General features: G+C 41.2%; 1 protein-coding gene across 6 annotated transcripts in view; it reads left to right on the forward strand.

Moving 5' to 3' along the window:
- ADAMTSL1 (ADAMTS like 1) overlaps positions 1 to 21,189 on the forward strand; it is a 529,495-nt gene that overhangs the window by 263,660 nt on the left and 244,646 nt on the right. For all 6 annotated transcript variants that reach the window (XR_011020540.1, XR_011020539.1, XM_068234383.1 and 3 more), the window contains one exon: positions 1,963 to 2,264. Coding sequence is in view for 4 of the 6 variants with exons in the window: in XM_068234383.1 (XP_068090484.1) it covers positions 1,963 to 2,264 (302 nt within the window). In the remaining 2 variants the exon portion in view is untranslated. The remainder of the gene's footprint in view (positions 1 to 1,962; positions 2,265 to 21,189) is intronic.

A 21,189-nucleotide genomic window follows, 5' to 3' on the forward strand; every position in this document is an offset into this window, starting at 1 on the left:
GAGTGGTCGGGGTGAGTAGGGAAACGATGCCCTCTGCTGAGTTGATTCCTCCAGGCGGATCACTCACGACACATTGAGGGGAATGGGGGGCCGCTGTACACACGCTGATTTACTCGGCAGAGACAGCCCTGACCGGCTCTCTCAGAACCATCTAGCTTGTGCACAAGATATTAATCTCTCCTTTATACAACTATATTCAGTAATGCATTATATTTTCATATTTGTAGTGGGGCCTCTTTTAAAGCTATCTGTAAAGAAATATTGATTTGCACTCCAATTCTTAAAATCTGCTAGCGAAACTTATATATGGAAATGCTCTCGTTACCAAATATATATAACATATTTTTCTGTGTTTTACATCAATGAGTGTAACGGTTAAAAGGAAATGCAGATGCTAATATAATAATAATCAACCAGATGATTAAATGTAGCATTTAGTGAACCTGCATTGTGCTTTATAACCAAGCAATTTACTCCAGTTCCAATGAAATTGTTTTTAATAAATAGAAAGGATTTTTATGTTGTGGAAAAGGCAGACTAAATCAAAGAAGGTATTTAGTACCTCGCTGAACGGGGACTATTAAACTCTACATGGTAAAATAATATACTCCGGAGCTCTGTGCTTATTCCGATCATTACATACTATTTCACTATATACATAGATCCATATATTTATTATTAGTCTCAGGTGCAAACACTTCATTAAATCTAAAGGATGCTAGGCAGTTACTATAGAATATTCTTTGGACATAAAGGATGAACTCCAATGAATGTGCTTTTTGTAAAAAACAAAACAAAAAAACACTGCTATGTTTGGATCATATCATTTAATTTGCTTCTTATTTCTTAAAGTGGACCCAAATTAAAAATACAAGATTTCAGAAATAAAATCTATTTACTAAATTATAATAATAAGTAGCAGCCTTTTTTCAGCTGCATGATGACAAATATAAAATATTTTACATTTATTGGAGGAACCCCTCCCTTACTTTCAAATTGCCGGGACAAAAGCCGGCAAACTGGTGGAGTAGGTGGTGTCCGGCAATGGAGGAATTGCTAATGGCTGCCCCCAGTATAACCCTAGTTATGAAAAGAGAAGGGTGAAAAGCATGCACTGAAATGCTCATAGGTTTGAAGGAGTGTTTATCTATGTATGTGTCAGAGTGGTGCAACTAAATATTTTTAATTAAAAAAGATGTTTAGTTTGGGTCCGCTTTAAAGAAAAACTCCAACCAAGAATTGAACTTTATCCCAAACAGTAGCTGATACCCCCTTTTACATGAGAAATCTATTCCTTTTCACAAACAGACCATCAGGGGGCGCTGTATGACTGATATTGTGGTGAAACCCCTCCCACAAGAAACTCTGAGGACCATGGTACTCCTGGCAGTTTCCTGTCTGTGAACCTTGTTGCATACAGCTGTTTACAGCTATTTCCAACTGCCAAAAAAAAAAAAGCATGCAGCAGCTACATCACCTGCCAACAGTAAAAATGTCACCATGTAATGTCAGAATGTAAATCAGGGATTTAAAAGATTTTACAATGGGCAAACACTGACTAAATCATTTATACATAATTATTGTAAAAATGAAGCACTTTTTTTATTTCATTATATTCACTGGAGTTCCTCCTTAAGTTAATTACTTCTTAACCAAATAAAATCTGTATTCTCTCCAGCGTCTTTATTGGTGGCTGTAAGTGAACTGACCTATGGGCAGTCCCATGTAGCACCACTGACTCCTCGTTGATCTCATGTTAGTGATGGCACGCATTCTGGTATAAACATACCGCGTGTATAAAAGCATGCCTAACTTGTACTTTTATTACAGCTAGTAAGCAAAGGAGAATTTGCATTTTGACATCCAAACTCATCCCAAATGCACTTGTTAATACTGCAAATGTTTTTGTTAAATCACATGAGTCTTCAAATGTTCTTGAATGTGTATTTTTTTCATTTATAGTTTCATACCGGAACCCTGGTCTCCATGTAGTGTCACCTGCGGAGTTGGTTTGCAACAACGAACGATAAAGTGCCAGGTGCTTTTGTCATTTGCTCAAACAATTGCAGATCTTCCACTTGATGAGTGTGAGGGACCAAAACCGGACCATCAAAGAACATGTTACAGGGGACCCTGCAATGGAGAAGCTGTGGAATATAACCCAGACGAAGAAGAGGAGGAATATGGAGGCTTAAAAGATATTGATGAGCTCCATGACTGGGAGTACGAAGGCTTCTCAGAGTGCTCTGAGTCCTGTGGGGGAGGTAAGTGACACATAGCTGATTAAACAATGACTATCAAGTCATTCAAAATGTACAGAATGAACGTTTGTGTTGTATGCATAAGTTCTCTGATGGTATACATTTCTGTTTGTTGCTTGCTTAGACATAAGGTATAATCAACAGAATGTTGTGTCACTACCTGGTTTTAGGGGATCCTCTAAGATACTCAGTATTCTTTAACGCACCTAACAAACCTTATCTTAATCTGACTTCTTTTTTTCCATAGACCTTATCCTGTCCCATGCCATACCTAACTGTAATCCCTTACTTACAGCTACCAGCTACACCCCATCCCCTCCCCAATACACAAACATAACCTAGCCCTCTCCGCTTTATACAATGTCTACCTCTAACCTATCACCTGCTATGATCCTTTCTCAACCCATCATTTAACCCTGTTTTTTTTTTACTGATAAATCTAGTCTACTCTTAATACACCATTATCCTAGCCAGCCACTACTTTTATCTCAATGACCCCAAAACTGAATAGGAAAATTGGATTTGAAATATATGACAATGAGGCCCTTGTTGGAATTAAACTGCATACATGTACAAATGTGGCCTGGATGCCATGGAATCAGTATAGAAGTTGGTGTAAGAAGAAGTTAGTTGCAGCAAATCGCGATAGGTGAACTATAGGGGATGGGTAATTAACTGCACTCTCTCTGGTAATCTCTCTTTCTTGGTAACATCACTCTGTCATTTTTACAACTCGCTCTGCTACAACTATTTTTTCTTTATTTATAGACCTACTCCTTACGAATACGTATTGGTTCAGTGTATCTTGCACTCCTGTGTAGTCTTCCGTGATTGGTTTATTTCATTTTCTATCTCCCTACTTATCTGTGATTCAATTGGCACCTTATCTGCAGCCGGCTGTTGTCTAGTTTCTGTATCCTATTTACACACATTGCACTTTCTGGTTTGTTAACTACCTCTGAGCACTAGTCACTCTATTATTGAGTGGTATAATTTACGGTCACCAACTGGCAGGTTGCACTAGCACTTTTTGCTTCTTCATGCACTGTACGTTTGTCATTCTAAACTTACTGTGATTTATATTTACAGTCATTTCTTTGGTTAAACATACTAGTTTTGCAGAGGCCCTGTGATACAGACGTATGTATTTTACTATGATCCCTCATACTGCCCCACAATTATTCTGTTGTTTGTATTTGTTTTTAGTTACACTTTGGATTAATAAAGCATATCATGTTGTTTTGGTGCGGTATTTTGACCTTCCCTAGTTGCTGTTTTTGATATTGTACTCCTGTGGGTCTTTCTGCACAATCCTGTGCTTTTTTTTTTTGTTAAGTCAGCATATGATCCTATGTATATTTTTGTTGGTGCTTGTCCATTTGCGGTAGTGGAAACATACTTTGTTTTTACATGTATAAGAATAAGCACATTCCACAGTGTTTCAAACAGATACTGACCAAAATTGCAACCAATCACCAGGTCAGTAACAAAGGCACCTTCTCTATCCATGTGGCTTGTGTAGCAAGGTGGGAATTTATGGACAGTCCATGCGCCAACCATACTAAACAACATACTGCTTCCATAGTTCCAGCATGGGCTTAAAGTCAGACGTCTTAACAGTAGTCTTTATTTATGAAATTGTGTATATTCTTCTGTGATTAGATGTTTTCTCTGGGATATAGTGATTTGCTCCAACATACTATTCCACTATATATTACTTTTAATAACTATATTGGAGAAAGCGTATTCTGATATGGTTGGCCTTCCTAAATAACAAATCATTATCCAAGTCTGACCAGTAAGTTTTAGGCCTTGTTCTTACTGCAGTATGCAAAACACACAGGAAAACGGCAAACTATGCTTGCAGAACCTCATTCAGTTGTAATGAATGGGACAGAAACAAAACTGCACCACAAATACAGCATGCAATGTATTTGCTGATTGCACTACACTGCATCACATTTCATTGTGTAAATGGGAACAGCGCCTTGGGTTTTCTATGACAAAGTACATGCCATTGAGATTCCCAATATGCATGTTTTCCTGAAATCGCCATGGATTTCCTTTAGAGGGAACAAGGCCTTAATCTGTTGGTCAGTGAAAACTGCTTTTATAATTCTACATTCCTTTGCAAAGTACAACAGAAACATTCCATGGTATATATTGTTTGTTGAAGGTAACGTTTTGCTTCAGCGTTTACATTACAATGTTATTTTATAGTATATTTTTTTATGTTGAAACTTTGCTGTCTAAAAAAAGTTTGATGCAAGGTGCAGCAATCGTGCTGACTTTGTAGGGCCTTGTGTGCTTTTGATTAACAGAGATGTAGGTAAGAACATAAAGGCAGCTCCCCGAACATTGGATTAAATGGCTAGAAATATGAACACTTAAAGGGAATCTGAAGTAAGAGAAATATAGAGGGCTCCATCTTCAGAATCAACGGCAACTTATCAGCATGCTCATTCTGGGGCAATGACTTCAAGTATTCAGAAGTCACTTCAGCTGGCATTATTTATTACACAATACAGATGGCAGCCTCTGCATTTCTTTCACTTTCAGTTCCCTTTAATATGCTGAATTATATATTTGTTTACATTGAAATCTGGTTTCATTTCCCATTAATTATATATAAAATTAATAGTACAGGCTTACTTCACTCTCCTAAATTTTTTGTTGTTTGTAAATGGCAGCACTTACATGGTTTTCATACTTGATGAAGCCAACTAGAAAAATTCCCATGGGCAAAACAGTCACGTGACCATGGATCTGACAGTGGCAGGTAGAAGGACAGTGGGCTTTCTACAGCTATTTAACAGCTCTCACTACTCAAAACATACCAAATCACTTGCCTCTGTCTGGGTTTAAATTTTCTTTTTTTTTCCAAATGGAGTGGAGACAGTCAGATAAGATTTTGCTGAGCTGCAGTGCTGGCCACAAAAATCCTCAGAAAAATTTGCCTTTGTGGCCTTGTCATTGATTGGTGCCTTTCTCCCTGGCCTGGAAAATAGTTCCTACATCGAATGCCAGGTATAGGAGGTGTCCACCCAACAGTAGACAACAGTCCAACAGGAGAAAAGCGCTATACAAATGTTTGGATTATTATTATAAGATTGCTTTTCTTCAGTATTCATCTTCTTAAAACCACTGTGAACAGTACACATGAATTTGTAATGCATCTTTTTTATATTTGTGCAATGCAAAGAATAATATAAATATACAAAGTATAGTCCGCTACTCTAGGAAATCGGTAAATATGTCAGTTTTCACTTCATCAACATTTCTGCAAAAACAAAAACGTTTTCCTAAAATGAATGCATGCTTTTTATGAAAGTGAAATACATTGTATTCAGTGAGGAAGCGAAAACCATTTTTGAAAGACTGTCAAAAAGGTTCTTAAGACCCCTTCTGGCACTTGTATGTACATGTATTTCCTACTCTGGAATCTGCTACCTCAGTTCTGATTTCTGGCTTCAACAATACTTAAATACTACTTCATAGCTGCTTAAACATGTTTCTTCTAAAAGTTTGAACCATCTTTACAAAAAAAGCTGCGTGAAACACTATTGAACCGGTCAGGTTCTTTTACAGCTTGAAATAAATAGCTGTTTAGAAAAAAAGCATCTTTTATCTCTTGTACTGGACCTCAATTTCTTCTTACACTCTTGTGTATTACAATCTTGAATCCTGCTTAAAGTGTACCAGGGCTCCCAAAAAGAAAACTTTGGATACATACTTGGGGCTTCCTCCAGCCCCATAAGCTCAGATTACTCCCACCCTGCCGTCCTCCACTGTCTGCAGCTTCAGTATCGGGTCTGGTCACTTCAGCCAGTCAGGAAAGGCTGCACATGAAAAGGGTGGCTACTGAACCTGGGGCACTGCACTTGAGTGCTGCTGCAGCTGCACAGGGAAGGGCTCAGGGGTCTTCTGCACATGAACAGTTGGGTATAGGCCCAAGGTCTAATGACAGAGGCAGACCTTCAATGACAGAATCCATCAATCACCAGTCCTTACAGCAAACTTCTTAGTAACAGACCCCACTGTCTGGCCCACAGTAACAGAAAGATCAGTGTCAGACTTCTTCAGTGAAGACCCCCAGTAACAGATATTTTATTGACAGACCCATCAATGACAGACTTCACTGACAGAATCCAGTGCCAGACCCCTCAGTGGAAAATTCCTCAGCCGAAGACCCTTCACTGACAGACCTTAGTGTTAGTGTTAGTGTAACCAATATTTCATTGATAGATCCCACTCAGTCACAAATCTTAAATGGCATACCCCGAGTGGCAGATTTCTGAGTGACAGATCTCAGTGTGACTTCCTCAGTGAAAAAGAACCCCCCTTCCCCCTGTTGACAGACATTTCAGGGACAGTCTGTCAGAAACATATCGCATTGATATACCCCTCAATGACAGAGTCCCAGACATACTTCAGTGACGAGGCCCTATGGCAGACCCCTCAGAGGCAGACGTTCACAGACTCCAAGGAAGCCCTGCCCCAAGTGTACTCTCTACCCTGGTATTCGCTGGTGCCAAGCTTCGCCGGATTGCTCACTTGGTCCTGGATCACACCAAAATTCAAAAAGAGGTGACGCTCCACTGGCTGCAAAGATGCTTGTATTTGAGAACAGAAGCACTATATGTTACGGACACGCAGGTCCTCAGAGGCAGACTCTTCAGTGACAGACCTCAGTGTGAAGCTCTGTACACACACTTGACTACCGGCACTCAAAACGAACAAGGAATGGAAGCTCCTTCGAGAATCATTGAAGAACAGTGTACCAGTGACGGTAAAAGACATTGATTATTGTCATTGTAGATCGATCCATCCTGGCAAATTGGTTTGAATGATAATCGCTGTTAGCTGTTCTTATCGAACAATAACAAACGATTACTCCATTGAAACTACTTACATGTGGCTATTTACGCACTTCCAGGTTCCTATTTTCATGCTTCCGGTATGGATCTGATCAACAGGTTGTTGTTGTGCCGTCACTGAGTTAAAACATGTTTAGAGGTCATTCCTTCAGTGCTTACCATTGGGGATCGCTTAGCTTTTAAAGATGTAGGTCAAGCTTATGTACAGCGCTTTAGTCCCCAATTAACTGGCACTTAATTGAGAGATCCCTCAGTCACAGACCTCAGATGACAGACCACCAGTGACACAACTCTTATTGACAGATCTCAGTGTCGAGTCCCAAGTGACAGACATTGCACATTGGGGAAGACAAAAGCAGGACACAGACTTCCTCTGCTCATCAAAGATTTAAAATAGGGATTATCAAAACCTCCAGGACACAAAAAAAAATAGAGAACAGGTAACTTTGAGTTATTACTTCTTCATTCTGTTCATGCATTTAACTTTTTAAGCACATTTGTGACATAAGTTTAGCCTTAGTTATTTCCCCAGCGGGGACAGCAATGTCCGTAAAGAGAGCTGTTATTGGACTCTCATAAATCAGGTTTTATGACACGTCTTTGAAGTTGTGCTTTTGGTAGTATAATCATTTTTACGTCTTCTCATCTTTATAAGCAGCCAAGAATGTTTCAAAAAATGGTATTACCATCTCTGGTTTTGTAGGCTGTATTCACAGGTGCTTAAGTGTGAATATATTGGCCAAACTCTTCCTCTTATGTAAGCAGTTCAGAGAAAACACCTTTAAGTTGTATCTGGATGAGTGAGTTTTATATCCCCAGTGCATCTTCTCACTCGGAGTGTTCAACAGTTTGCTCAGTCACGGTAGCCATCAGTGCCATGAAAGGGAAAGTCCTCCCCTTAGAAGAAAGCTATAAATATTTATGTCTATAAAGCCGTGCTGAAGCAGAAGACTGCTCTATGCTGTTAATATCATTTGGTGAAGAAGGATTGGCATAAGTAAAGTGGTTGAACATTAGACCATAAAAACAATACAGGCCATGTTGAACTCTCATTCTGCTAGGACAGCTGGATGCCATACACGAAAGTAGCTGTAACCCCATTTGACGTGTTTCACTCAATCTACAGTGCTACTGATCCGGAACAGGTCACTTCCAGAATTGATGTGGCTGTAGATAGTTTTCAGGCTGGCTATCCCAATGGAATTAAAGAAAATTATGTTTTCAAATGTAAATGTTACTATGATAACAAACCTCCGCTCAGATATAACAGAGGTTCTATTACATACTAATAGCTTAGTCACACATGACCCGTCTCACTATTTAATTACACGTCTAACATCACTTACGCTCCTTACTGCAGACATTTGCATTTATCTGTAGCTTAGCACTGTAACCCAAGTACAAGCAGCATTATATGTACAGTAGTACACAGTATCACATTATTTAACCTTTTAATATCAGAATTCATTTTATTTACAGGAATTTTGTGTGACAGTTGCTTAATGGACACAAACAATACGATACAAAGACACAGTATATGATACTACAAGTCAAGGACAGTTTATGAGTTATAGTGGTAGTAAACCGTGTGAGAGGCGTTCATTTCCAGTTCTGTGCTATAATGCTTTCCAGTCCTAGCAGCTCTAGCATGGCTCTGCATTAAGCATGGCTACCGCCTGAGTGAAGTAGCTGTTACTGTGCCTGGAGGTTTTTGTTGAGACTGTCCGGCATCTGACTCTTGAAAGCAGAAGCTAGAAGATGTAGTGAGCAGGGTGAAAGTGGTAAGAGGCAATCTTAGTCTTTCTGAAAAAATGTATAGAATAAATAGTTCTCTGGGATTTTTAAGCTTGGATTATACTACACACCTCTCGTTTTACAAACCCTCTCTACCTCTATGTAGAGGGTTGGCCTTTGGGTTTACAAACACTAACTCAATAATTAGTATCAGCAAAAAGAAAAAAATAGTCACAGGAATTGCTTCCATATACCATATTAAAACCACTTAAAATTGCACTTTATGCAGCATAACTGGACTGACTGGAGGTATACTCCCTAGTTGTTACATTACACCACGCAGCCATACTGCAGACATACTGCAGACATACATGGCAATCTAACTGAAGCTGCACAGTTATTGTAATAACTCCTCTCCTAATATAAAGCGCAATCAATAATTAAAGTTCCGGAGGGTTCATGAGCTGTTGAGCTACAGCATCGTAGAAGTTGCACAACGTCTGCTGAGAAAAAAAGAAATAAAAAAGAAAAAAGTTGCACAACGTACACTAGCATCAGGTTGATTTAAAGCACTCAATATGAGTGGTCTGGAGATAAATCGTCCATAGGAGATAGACTGTGGACAAGCAAGAGTGATCAGAAAGTATTCAGAAAGTCTTAACAGGTGGGTGGGCGGAGTCTGGACATCGCAACGAATTTGAGCCTTAATTGCCCATGCTGATTCTGGCTGAGCAGAAGTGGAGCTGCGGGTGGATCGCGGACACCTCTCATACCCCCACACTAACCGGCTGCAATGATTGCAATGACCGCAATGACCGTATCACTGGAACTGCACTAGCTGTACTTGTGGAGATGCACATGTGCGCCCAGAGTGGCGAAACTATGCAGCCTTAACAGTGCCAGTGCGGCCGCCATTGGGAGCAATTTGGCTGCCCCTCTATGTTGTCTATGTGCAAGTAAGACTACTGCGCTTTGACTGGCTTTCTGCCTCCACTTCTGTTAAGAATTACTGAATGATTTCTGCTCACTCTTGCTTATCCACAGTCTGCCCAATGGGCTATTTTTCTCCAGATCACTTATATTGAGATGACAAAATGCCTCATATTGAGTACTTAACATCGACCCGATTCTAGTGAATGTTGCGCAACTTCTAGGATGTTTTTGTTTGAGAGCTCTTGAACCCTTTGTAAATGTACCGTATATACTCGCAAGCAAGCCGAATTTTTGACCTCCCAAAAGTGGGCCAAAAGTTGGGGGGTCGGCTTGCTTGCGAGTCATGTATGTTGGTCCGTAGGCTCCTCCCCCCACCCGCCGCTGCTGCTGCTATTAGCTTACCCGGCGGCTTCCAATATTCCTCCCTCCGTCTCTTGCATGAGCTTGTAAATAATTCACAGCAGCTCGCCCCACGGCGGCTGCTGTGTGATGACGGAGGAAGCTGTAGGCAGAGCGGTTCCCATAGCAACGGCGATACACATCGCCCGTACAGGAAGCCGCTCTGCCTACAGCTTCCTCCGTCATCACACAGCAGCTGCCGTGGGGCGAGCTGCTGTGAATTATTTGCAAGCCCGTGCAGGAGACGAAGGGGGGAATATTGGAAGCCGCCGGGTAAGCTAATAGCAGCGGCGGGGGAGGGGGGAGGGACACTATCTAACTATACTGAGCACTATACTAGCTATACTGGGCACTATCTACTTATACTGAGCACTATACTAGCTATACTGGGGCCTATACTAGCTATACTGGGGCACTATACTAGCTATACTGAACACTATACTAGCTATTCTGAGCACTATACTAGCTATACTGAGCACTATGCTAGCTATACTGGGGCACTATACTAGCTATACTGAACACTATACTAGCTATACTGAGCACTATGCTAGCTCTACTGAGCACTACGCTAGCTATACTGGGCACTATACTAGCTATACTGGGCACTATACTAGCTATACTGGGCACTATACTAGCGATACTGAGCACTACACTAGCTATACTGAGCACTATGCTAGCTATACTGGGGCACTATACTAGCTATACTGGGGCACTTTACTAGCTATACTGGGGCACTTTACTAGCTATACTGGGCACTATACTAGCTATACTTAGCACTACCTACCTATACTGCCTATCCATACCTCAAGCGTAATTGTTAAGTTTGCAGATGATACGACTGTCATTGGGCTTATATCAGACAATGAGGAAGCTGTATACAGAGAAGAAGTTAGGAACCTGACTGCATGGTGCGACATTAACAATCTGTTATTAAATAGAAAGAAGACCAAAGAAATTATTCTGGACTTTAGGACCACCAAAAAGACTACTCACCTACCGCTAATGATCAATGCAGAGGCTGTGGAGAGAGTTTCCAGCTTCAAATTTTTGGGAGTCACCATCGCAGAGAACCTGTCCTGGGCTGACAATGCTTTAGCTCTAACTGGCAAAGCTCAACAACGCCTCTACTTTCTGAGAAAACTAAGGAGCGCTAACCTCCCACAGAAGCTGCTGGTTAATTTCTACAGATGCACTATAGAAAGCGTTCTGACCAATTGCATGACGGCCTGGTACAACTGCTGCACGAAGGCTACTAGAGAAGCCCTGCAGCGAGTTGTTAAAACAGCAGAAGCCATTATTGGCACTGAACTACCATCACTGGAACTTTTGTATAATACTCGCAGCTTGAGAAGGGCCAAAAACATTATCAAAGACAACACTCACCCTGGAAATGCCTTGTTTGAGCTCCTTCCATCAGGTAAACGTTTTAGATCAATCCGCACACACACAAACAGACTGAAAGACAGCTTTTTCCCATCCGCCATAAACTTGATAAACTCTGAATCCTCTCTGAAATAATGAACACTGTGTACAAATTGTTTAAACATCTGTAATACCTGGCATACTTGTATGATTTCTTATCTTCCTTGTTACTATCACTATGTTCCCTATATGCACCGTGGGGTTGTCATGAAAAGTAATTTAGTTGTGTTACACAATGACAATAAAGTGAATTGAATTGAATTGAATACTGAGCACTATACTAGGGCACTATACTAACTATACTGGGCACTATACTAGCTATACTGGGCACTATACTAGCTATACTGAGCACTATACTAGCTATACTGGGCACTTTACTAGCTGTACTGGGCGCTATACTAGCTATACTGGGCACTATACTAGCTATACTGGGACACACTGGAGGGAATCACACGGCCAGCATTTCCTACAGCTTACATGAGGGTCAATCATTTTTTCCTGTTTTTTCAGTTAAAAGTTGGGGGGGGCGGCTTATATGCGGGTCAGCTTTCTTGCGAGTATATACAGTAATTATTGATCAAGCTTTTATTAAGAGATATCAGGAGACAATAGCTGCACAGCTTCAATCAGATGGTTTGCTTTGTGATGGCCATGTATGTCTGCAGTATGGCTGCGTGGTGTGATGCAAGAACAGGTGGCTGGCCTCCAGAAAGTCCTGTTATGTTGCAAAAAATTGCTATTTTAATTGGTTTTAATATTATAAGCAGCAGCAATTCCCGTTGTTCTGCATTTTTCAATAAAGGTCACTATTTGTTATCATTTGTACCCTAAGAAGCCTTGACTACTTTTTTATTTTTTGCTGCCGCTCTCTTTCTGCATCTGCTAGGGTAAAGAATCTGCAGGGAAGGTAAGCTTACAGCCAATTCTTCTTTCTGCTGATCGGATGATGCGCTGCAATCTCGTACAGTTATATATGATGTCATCATGGATTCGATGATTGCAGTATAGAACTGTACCATTAATCTTTGTGGTAGGCCAGACTTTTTCAGCTGCCGTAGGTGGCACATCTTTTGTTGCGCTTTCTTGATGGTGACAATATCATTGTGTTTTTAGGCCACCATGAGCGATCTGGGAATTTTATAACACTGGATTTCACAACGTTACTACCTCATAGAGCCATATTAATCCATGCCTTGCACTGATGAGGGAGCAATGACTAAGGGCCAGTGCTCCCATAGGAGCAAACTGGGCTATTGACTAGGCCCCAGAGCCAGCTGTATGGGCCCTCCAGGTTTCTCCAGTTAAGTTAATGGCCCTTAATTTCCTGTAGAGTGCATGCAGTGGAGTGTTCTCACCTGTTCAGTCAGCGTGATCACACTTTCAAGGTCTTTTCGTCCCCATCCCCATGACATCTCTGTCCTCATGACCTGCCAGCATGGTACGCAAGTATGCACATGCCTGCAGGGAACAAAGTATCAGTGGGGATGAAGACTCTAAATAAAGTAATGGGGAGTGACACGGTCGGACACAGGTGATAACACTCCATGCATTAAACCAGAGCTAGGTGGGACAACCTAATGCTATCTGAGGGGAATAAGAGTTACCTAATGCTGCTACTGGGGGCAGAGGAACAATGACCACCCACTGCTCCTATCGTTGGGGAGGGGAGCAATGGCCAGTTGTGCTATCTGGGAGGGGGGGACAAAATCTACTTAATGCTGCTATGTGGGGGACAGGCTCCTAATACCGCAATATTGGTGAGAGTCTGGGAGGCCCCATGTCTTTAACCCAGGACTGCATGTATGTTGGTTTAGAATGGCTATAGGCACACTGTGCACTAGCAGTTCTGCACAAGTATCTAGCTTTTAGGCCCATCATCATCTGGTCACCTCTGCCCCCCCCCCCCCCCAGACCTCCACCATACATATAGAATGAGGTCCAGGGCCAACATGATTACTGACGACCCATCCCACTATGGCAGTCACTTCTTTGACCCCCTGCCCTCAGGCAGCCGCTACACGACCATCCCCACCAAAACCACCATGCACAGAAACGCCTTCTTCCCCCAGGCAGTCCTCCTACTCAATGAATGAGAGAATGCCTGTAGGCCACACTGCACCATATGTTCCATATGTTCCACATCATATCCTGTTTTTTGTTGCACAATGGGGTTGTTATCCGCACTATGTTTTGTTATTGTTGTTGTTATATTGTCGTTATACTGTTGTATTGCTATGTAGCTACTATCTGCCTTATGTTTATGCTGTCAACTTGCACTACCAACACCATGCCATCTGCCATGTGTCCACAAATAATTCCGGGTGTGGCACCTGTCGCACTTGGTAAATAAAGGTGATTCTGATTCAGATGAACTGAGTTACTCTAGTACAAAACGCTACATAACATGCTGTATGCCATCACTGCACCAAAGTCCATTAAAACTTATCTTTCAACTTGCTTACCTTCTGGATATCATAGAAACAGAGAATATCTTGATGTAAACTATCAACCTGAATTCCCATCCTTCCCTTTGTTACTGGTACAGAAATCGGTACATAAAAGAAAGTAACATTCTATGCATTTTTTCCCTTGTTGTTTTTGGGATATTGGAAGAACCTGGAGAACCCAGCAGAAGCTTATGTAGCCATGTAGAAAGCATGCTTTGCTCAGTTAGTATCTGTAGAGGGATTTGAAGCCCATTACCCTAGACCTGCAAGGTAAGAGTACTAACCACATAGTCACCTTGCTGCCCATATCCCAGGGTATACGTCAAAAAAGGCAATAAAGAATTGTGACAGTTGGCATCTAACAAAATTTACATTCAGTAAAACTGAACTGACCTCCTTTGCTCATCTGGGCAAAGTCTACCAAAAACACATTTCCATTAAACAATTTTTATGATGAAAGCTTAAAAAAATATGTATGTAGACACAGTTCATACTGTTCTACGTGAATAATCTTTTTGTTCTCATTATAGCCAAAGCAGTGAGACCATTCAAGGTAATTTTATTGTTTTTACTGTCTCGTGAGATGAAATTGGATCGTCTCACATATAACCTTTCACCTTGCAGAGGTAGCAACCAGAAGGAACTAGTTAGTAATTTAGCCTGCTGTTACTTTCACAATTTCCCAATGCTGTCATCAAATATCGTGTAACAATTATGCCATTCTGTTAGATAGAAACATTGCTGGATTCTGCTTAGTTGGAAGGCTTTAGATCCACATAGAATTTGTCACTTCCCCTATGATCACTCCCACCCTCTTTAGTCTTCTCATTATCTGTCAGTTTTCTTAAATATTCTATTTGCTTCAAGTGGCAAGAGGAAAAGGCAGATGTTGGGCTAGTGTGATGCAGTGGATAAAAACTAATTTGAAAGAATTTTAAAGGTGTTATTCAAAACTTGTTGACAGGCAAAATGTTTAGCAGGTAGCTTGGCCAAGAGGATATGGATCAGTTCTAACCTGTTGAAAATAATCAGTACAGTAATTCCTGTTAATTTCACTGGACTTTGATAATCTTAGAAAGTAGTTCATTTTTTTATGTTGTTGAGATACTGTACAGTAAAATGCACACATTTTTATAAAATACATAAACCTGCACGCAAATACATGTGCATTTACAGTATATAGAAAAGTAAACCTCTCCTAAACAAGCATGTGTAGACCTTATAAAATGAAGTATTCTTTGTCTAAGGCGGTAGTTTCCACTGTTACTAAATTGTCACTGAAAATGTCTGCATAGTATCAGTCTGATGCAGTTTTTGAGAACAGAGCTGTTAACAATTTCTCTCTCTTTTTGTGAAATTGTCATTTAAAAAAAAAAAAAAATACTTTCTTTGGTATATTCTCAAAAGAAACTTTGATATCTGACAGTTTTATGAGTGTGTATCATCCTTACTTAGGCATCAAAGGACTCTCTAAATAGTACACAGGGCCTGATATTCAGTAACGAGAGGCAAAATAAGCAAAGAAAAAAGACAAACTGCCCTCCTTGAGAATTTCTTTTCTTCAGTCTGCAGCAACTAAAGGTTGTCCTGAGTAATGCAGTTGTCACTAAAGGGTCTAACAGCATACAGGGGTATTATGCTGTTAGACCCTTCAGTGCCAACTGCATTACTTAGGACAACCTTTAGTTGCTGCAGACTGAAGAAAATAAATTCTCAAGGAGGGCAGTTTGTCTTTTTTCTTTGCTTGTTTTGCCTCTTGTTATATCAGGCTCTGTGTAATATCATCTTCTGGCTTCTCTATAGCAGTGTGAATAACGCAGGCTTGTTAATCATATTTTCTCTGAAGTTGGTTAAGTTGGGCTGCAGCATTATTCTCCCAGATAGCACATTGGCTTCAATTCATCAAGCATTACCGCATTCGGTAATGCTGAAAACAGCTGAGTTAACGGAGCACTTAAGAAAATGTTAATTCATCAAAGCTGTTACCGAATGAGAAGCTGAAATCACAGAGCAATGAGATAAATTACCGACTTGTGCTCAACACATGTCAGCAAATGTCAGTAAATGTTAATTCATCAAGGTTACCACATTTGCTAGCACATTCGGTGTTTATCTCCAGCTCTCCCCTGTCCTTACAGGCTTCGAAAGCCTTCTGTGTGAATGTTTTCATGATTAACAGGAGCAGGCAGCCAATAGAAACAGCCCCTGTTCTCCTGCAAGTGCCCCTGATAGGTCACACAGGCTTCTCCACACAAGCTTCCAGACCCCCCAGGCAGTGAGCAGAGAGAAAGGGACAAAAGATATCCCCAGATGTCCTTCGGTGGTTTAACCCTTTGAGTCCCTGTTTGAATATGCAAAGATGCAAGTGGTGAAATCACCAAGCATGGCATTTGTAATGTCTCCAGGAAGTTTATCTACGTTGTGGCAAATAAGTAAAATGTTAAGAAACACTGATGGACAGATTCAGAGCAGCAGAGGCAGTATAAGTAACAGTAAATATAACACGTTTACATGTAAAGGGATGTCTGGATGCCTTCTATTGTTATCAGCTTGTAACAACACGGAGACATTCCAAGCTGCTCTGCACCACTCTGCTGTTATCTAACAGCCTTTGATGAACTGAAGCCGTAGTACTTCGGTAACTTAACGAACCTCTACCACACATGTGAAAATATTGATAAATTAGCACAGTGAAGTGTAAAATACCGAATGCGGTATTTTAAGGACTGGGATTTTGTTATCGAACACCCTTTGATGAATTGAAGCCATTATCTTCTCCTACATAGTTAATTGAAGGGGAGGAGAAGCTGTTACAGACACAGACCTTTCTCCAGTATATTAAATAGCAAGGTTACATGTAGTAAGGGGGTGTCTGGTATGACGAGGTCAGTGTGGAACTCCAGTGACCAGAAAGAAGAAAAGGGCAGAGAAACAGACCAGGAGCACCAATAGTGTAGTATTTTCACAAAATAGAAAATCCACAGTAATGCTACTTACAAACATAGGTTGCTTTTAGGCAACCACTGTTTAGAGCATGTGGAGAAAATCGTCTTCACTCCTCTCCTCTTCTGGACTTGAGTCGCACTCCAATCAAAAGGGTTCACTAAAACCACTGGACATCGGTTGCAGGGATAACCCTTAAAGAGAAACTCCAACCAAGAATTGAACTTTATCCCAATCAGTAGCTGATACCCCCTTTTACATGAGAAATATATTGCTTTTCACAAACAGACCATCAGGGGGCGCTGTATGACTGATTTTGTGCGGAAACCCCTCCCACAAGAAGCTCTGGGACTGCGGTACTTTTGGCAGTTTGTTACAATGTAACAAGGTTCACAGACAGGAATTAGCGGTTTACATCTGTCTCTAAGAGCCAAAAGAGCTAGCAGCAGCTACATAACCTGCCCACAGTAAAAATGTCACCATGTAATAAATGTCCGAATGTAAATCGGGGAGAAGAAAGATTTTACAATGAGCAAACACAGACTAAATCATTTATACATAATTATTGTAAAAATGCAGCACTTTTTTTTAATACATTGTTTTCACTGGCGTTCCTCTTTAACCACTTGAGGACCACAGTCTTTTCGCCCCTTAAGGACCAGAGCCTTTTTTTTCCATTCAGACCACTGCAGCTTTCATGGTTTATTGCTCGGTCATACAACCTACCACCTAAATGAATTTTACCTCCTTTTCTTGTCACTAATACAGCTTTCTTTTGGTGCTATTTGATTGCTGCTGCGAGTTTTAGTTTTTATTATATTCATCAAAAAAGAATGAATTTTGTCAAAAAAATGACTTTTTTAACTTTCTGTGCTGACATTTTTCAAATAAAGTAAAATTTCCTATACATTTGAGCGTGAAAGTTATTATGCTACTTGTCTTTGATAAAAAAAAAAGCCCATTCAGTGTATATTTATTGGATTGGGTAAAAGTTATAGCGTTTACAAACTATGGTGCAAAAAGTGAATTTTCCCATTTTGACTTTTCTAACCACCTGTCATGTTTCATGAGGTTATTTCAACAAATAGCTTGTGCTCAGTCCATACATCCAAAAGGGTCGACTTGCTTCTGCAAGGTCTCTTATACTGGACTGGTAACTGTATATAGCGCGCACCACCCTACTACCATTGTTCCACTTAGCGCTGTAATACTGTGGGTTTTAATTGGAATGTTTCATGAGGTGCTAAAATTCCAGGATAGTATAAATACCCCCCAAATGACCCCATTTTGGAAAGAAGACATCCCAAAGTATTCAGTGAGAGGCATGGTGAGTTCATAGAAGATTTTATTTTTTGTCACAAGTTAGTGGAAAATGACACTTTGTGACCAAAAAAAAAAAAAAGTTTCCATTTCTTCTAACTTGCGACAAAAAAAAAAATGAAATCTGCCACCGACTCACAATGCTCTTCTCTGAATACCTTAAAGTGTCTACTTTCCAAAACGGGGTCATTTGTGGGGTGTGTTCACTGTCCTGGCATTTTGGGGGGTGCCTAATTGTAAGCACCCCTGTAAAGCCTAAAGATGCTCATTGGACTTTGGGCCCCTTAGCGCAGTTAGGCTGCAAAAAAGTGCCACACATGTGGTATTGCCGTACTCAGGAGAAGTAGTATAATGTGTTTTGGGGTGTATTTTTACACATACCCATGCTGGGTGGGAGAAATATCTCTGTAAATGACAATTTTTTGATTTTTTTTACACACAATTGTCCATTTACAGAGATATTTCTCCCACTCAGCATGAGTATGTGTAAAAATACACCCCAAAACACATTATACTACGTCTCCTGAGTACGGCGATACCACATGTGTGGCACTTTTTTGCACCCTAACTGCGCTAAGGGGCCCAAAGTCCAATGAGTACCTTTAGGATTTCACAGGTCATTTTGCGACATTTGGTTTCAAGACTACTCCTCACGGTTTAGGGCCCCTAAAATGCCAGGGCAGTATAGGAACCCCACAAATGACCCCATTTTACAAAGAAGACACCCCAGGGTATTCCGTTATGAGTATGGTGAGTTCATAGAAGATTTTTTTTTGTCACAAGTTAACGGAAATTGATTTTAATTGTTCTTTTTCACAAAGTGTCATTTTCCGCTAACTTGTGACAAAAAATAAAATCTTCTATGAACTCACCATACTCCTAACGGAATATCTTTGGGTGTCTTCTTTCTAAAATAGGGTCATTTATGGGGTTCCTATACTGCCCTGGCATTTTAGGGGCCCTAAACCATGAGGAGTAGTCTTGAAACCAAATGTTGCAAAATGACCTGGGAAATCCTAAAGGTACTCATTGGACTTTGGGCCCCTTAGCACAGTTAGGCTGCAAAAAAGTGTCACATGTGGTATCGCCGTACTCAGGAGAAGTAGTATAATGTGTTTTGTGGTGTATTTTTACATATAACCATGCTGGGTGGGAGAAATATCTCTGTAAATGACAATTGTTTGCTTTTTTTTACACACAATTGTCCATTTACAGAGAGATTTCTCCCACCCAGCATGGGTATGTGTAAAAATACACCACAAAACACATTATACTACTTCTCCTGAGTACGGCGATACCACATGTGTGACACTTTTTTGCAGCCTAGGTGCGCTAAGGGGCCCAACGTCCTATTCACAGGTCATTTTGAGGTATTTGTTTTCTAGACTACTCATCACGGTTTAGGGCCCCTAAAATGCCAGGGCAGCATAGGAACCCCACAAGTGACCCCATTTTAGAAAGAGGACACCACAAGGTATTCCGTTAGGTGTATGGTGAGTTCATAGAAGATTTTATTTTTTGTCACAAGTTAGTGAAAAATGACACTTTGTGAAAAAAACAATAAAAAATCAATTTCCGCTAATTTTTGCCAACAGAATACCTTGGGGTGTCTTTTTTCTAAAAAGGGGTCACTTGTGGGGTTCCTATACTGCCCTGGCATTTTACGGGCCCAAAACCGTGAGTAGTCTGGAAACCAAATTTCTCAAAATGACTGTTCAGGGGTATAAGCATCTGCAAATTTTGATGACAGGTGGTCTATGAGGGGGCAAATTTTGTGGAACCGGTCATAAGCAGGGTGGCCTCTTAGATGACAGGTTGTATTGGGCCTGATCTGATGGATAGGAGTGCTAGGGGGATGACAGGAGGTGATTGATGGGTGTCTCAGGGGGTGGTTAAAGGGGAAAAATAGATGCAATCAATGCACTGGGGAGGTGATCGGAAGGGGGTCTGAGGGGGATCTGAGGGTTTGGCCGAGTGATCAGGAGCCCACACGGGGAAAATTAGGGCCTGATCTGATGGGTAGGTGTGCTAGGGGGTGACAGGTGGTGACAGGAGGTGATTGATGGGTGTCTCAAGGTGATTAGAGGGGGGAAATAGATGCAAGCAATGCACTGGCGAGGTGATCAGGGCTGGGGTCTGAGGGCGTTCTGAGGGTGTGGGCGGGTGATTGAGTGCCCTAGGGGCAGATAGGGGTCTAATCTGATGGCTATCAGTGACAGGGGCTGATTGATGGGTGATTGATGGGTGATCAGTGGGTGATTAGATGGCAGAACAGATGTAAACAATGCACTTTGGAGGTGATCTGAGGGTAGGTCTGGGGCAATCTGATGGTTTGGGTGGGTGATCAGATTGCCCGCAAGGGGCAGGTTAGGGGCTGATTGATGGGTGGCAGTGACAGGGGGTGATTGATGGGTGGCAGTGACAGGGGGTGATTGACAGGTGATTGACAGATGATCAGTGGGTTATTACAGGGAAGAACAGATGTAAATAATACACTGGCGAATTGATTAGGGGGGGGGGGTCTGAGGGCAATCTGAGCATGTGGGCGGGTGATTGGGGGCCCGCAAGGGGCAGATTAGGGTCTAATTTGATGGGTAACAGTGACAGGTGGTGATAGGTGGTGATTGATAGGTAATTAGTGGGTGTTTAGGGTAGAGAACAGATGTAAACACTGCACTTGGGAGGTGATCTGACTTCGGATCTGCGGGCGATCTATTGGTGTGGGTGGGTGATCAGATTGCCTGCAAGGGGCAGGTTAGGGGCTGATTGATGGGTGGCAGTGACAGGGGCTGATTGATGGGTGATTGACAGGTGATCAGTGGGTTATTACAGGGAAGAACAGATGTAAATAAT

Source organism: Hyperolius riggenbachi, chromosome 1, assembly GCF_040937935.1.
Source record: "Hyperolius riggenbachi isolate aHypRig1 chromosome 1, aHypRig1.pri, whole genome shotgun sequence".
In the NCBI taxonomy this organism is placed as follows: Eukaryota; Metazoa; Chordata; class Amphibia; order Anura; family Hyperoliidae; genus Hyperolius; species Hyperolius riggenbachi.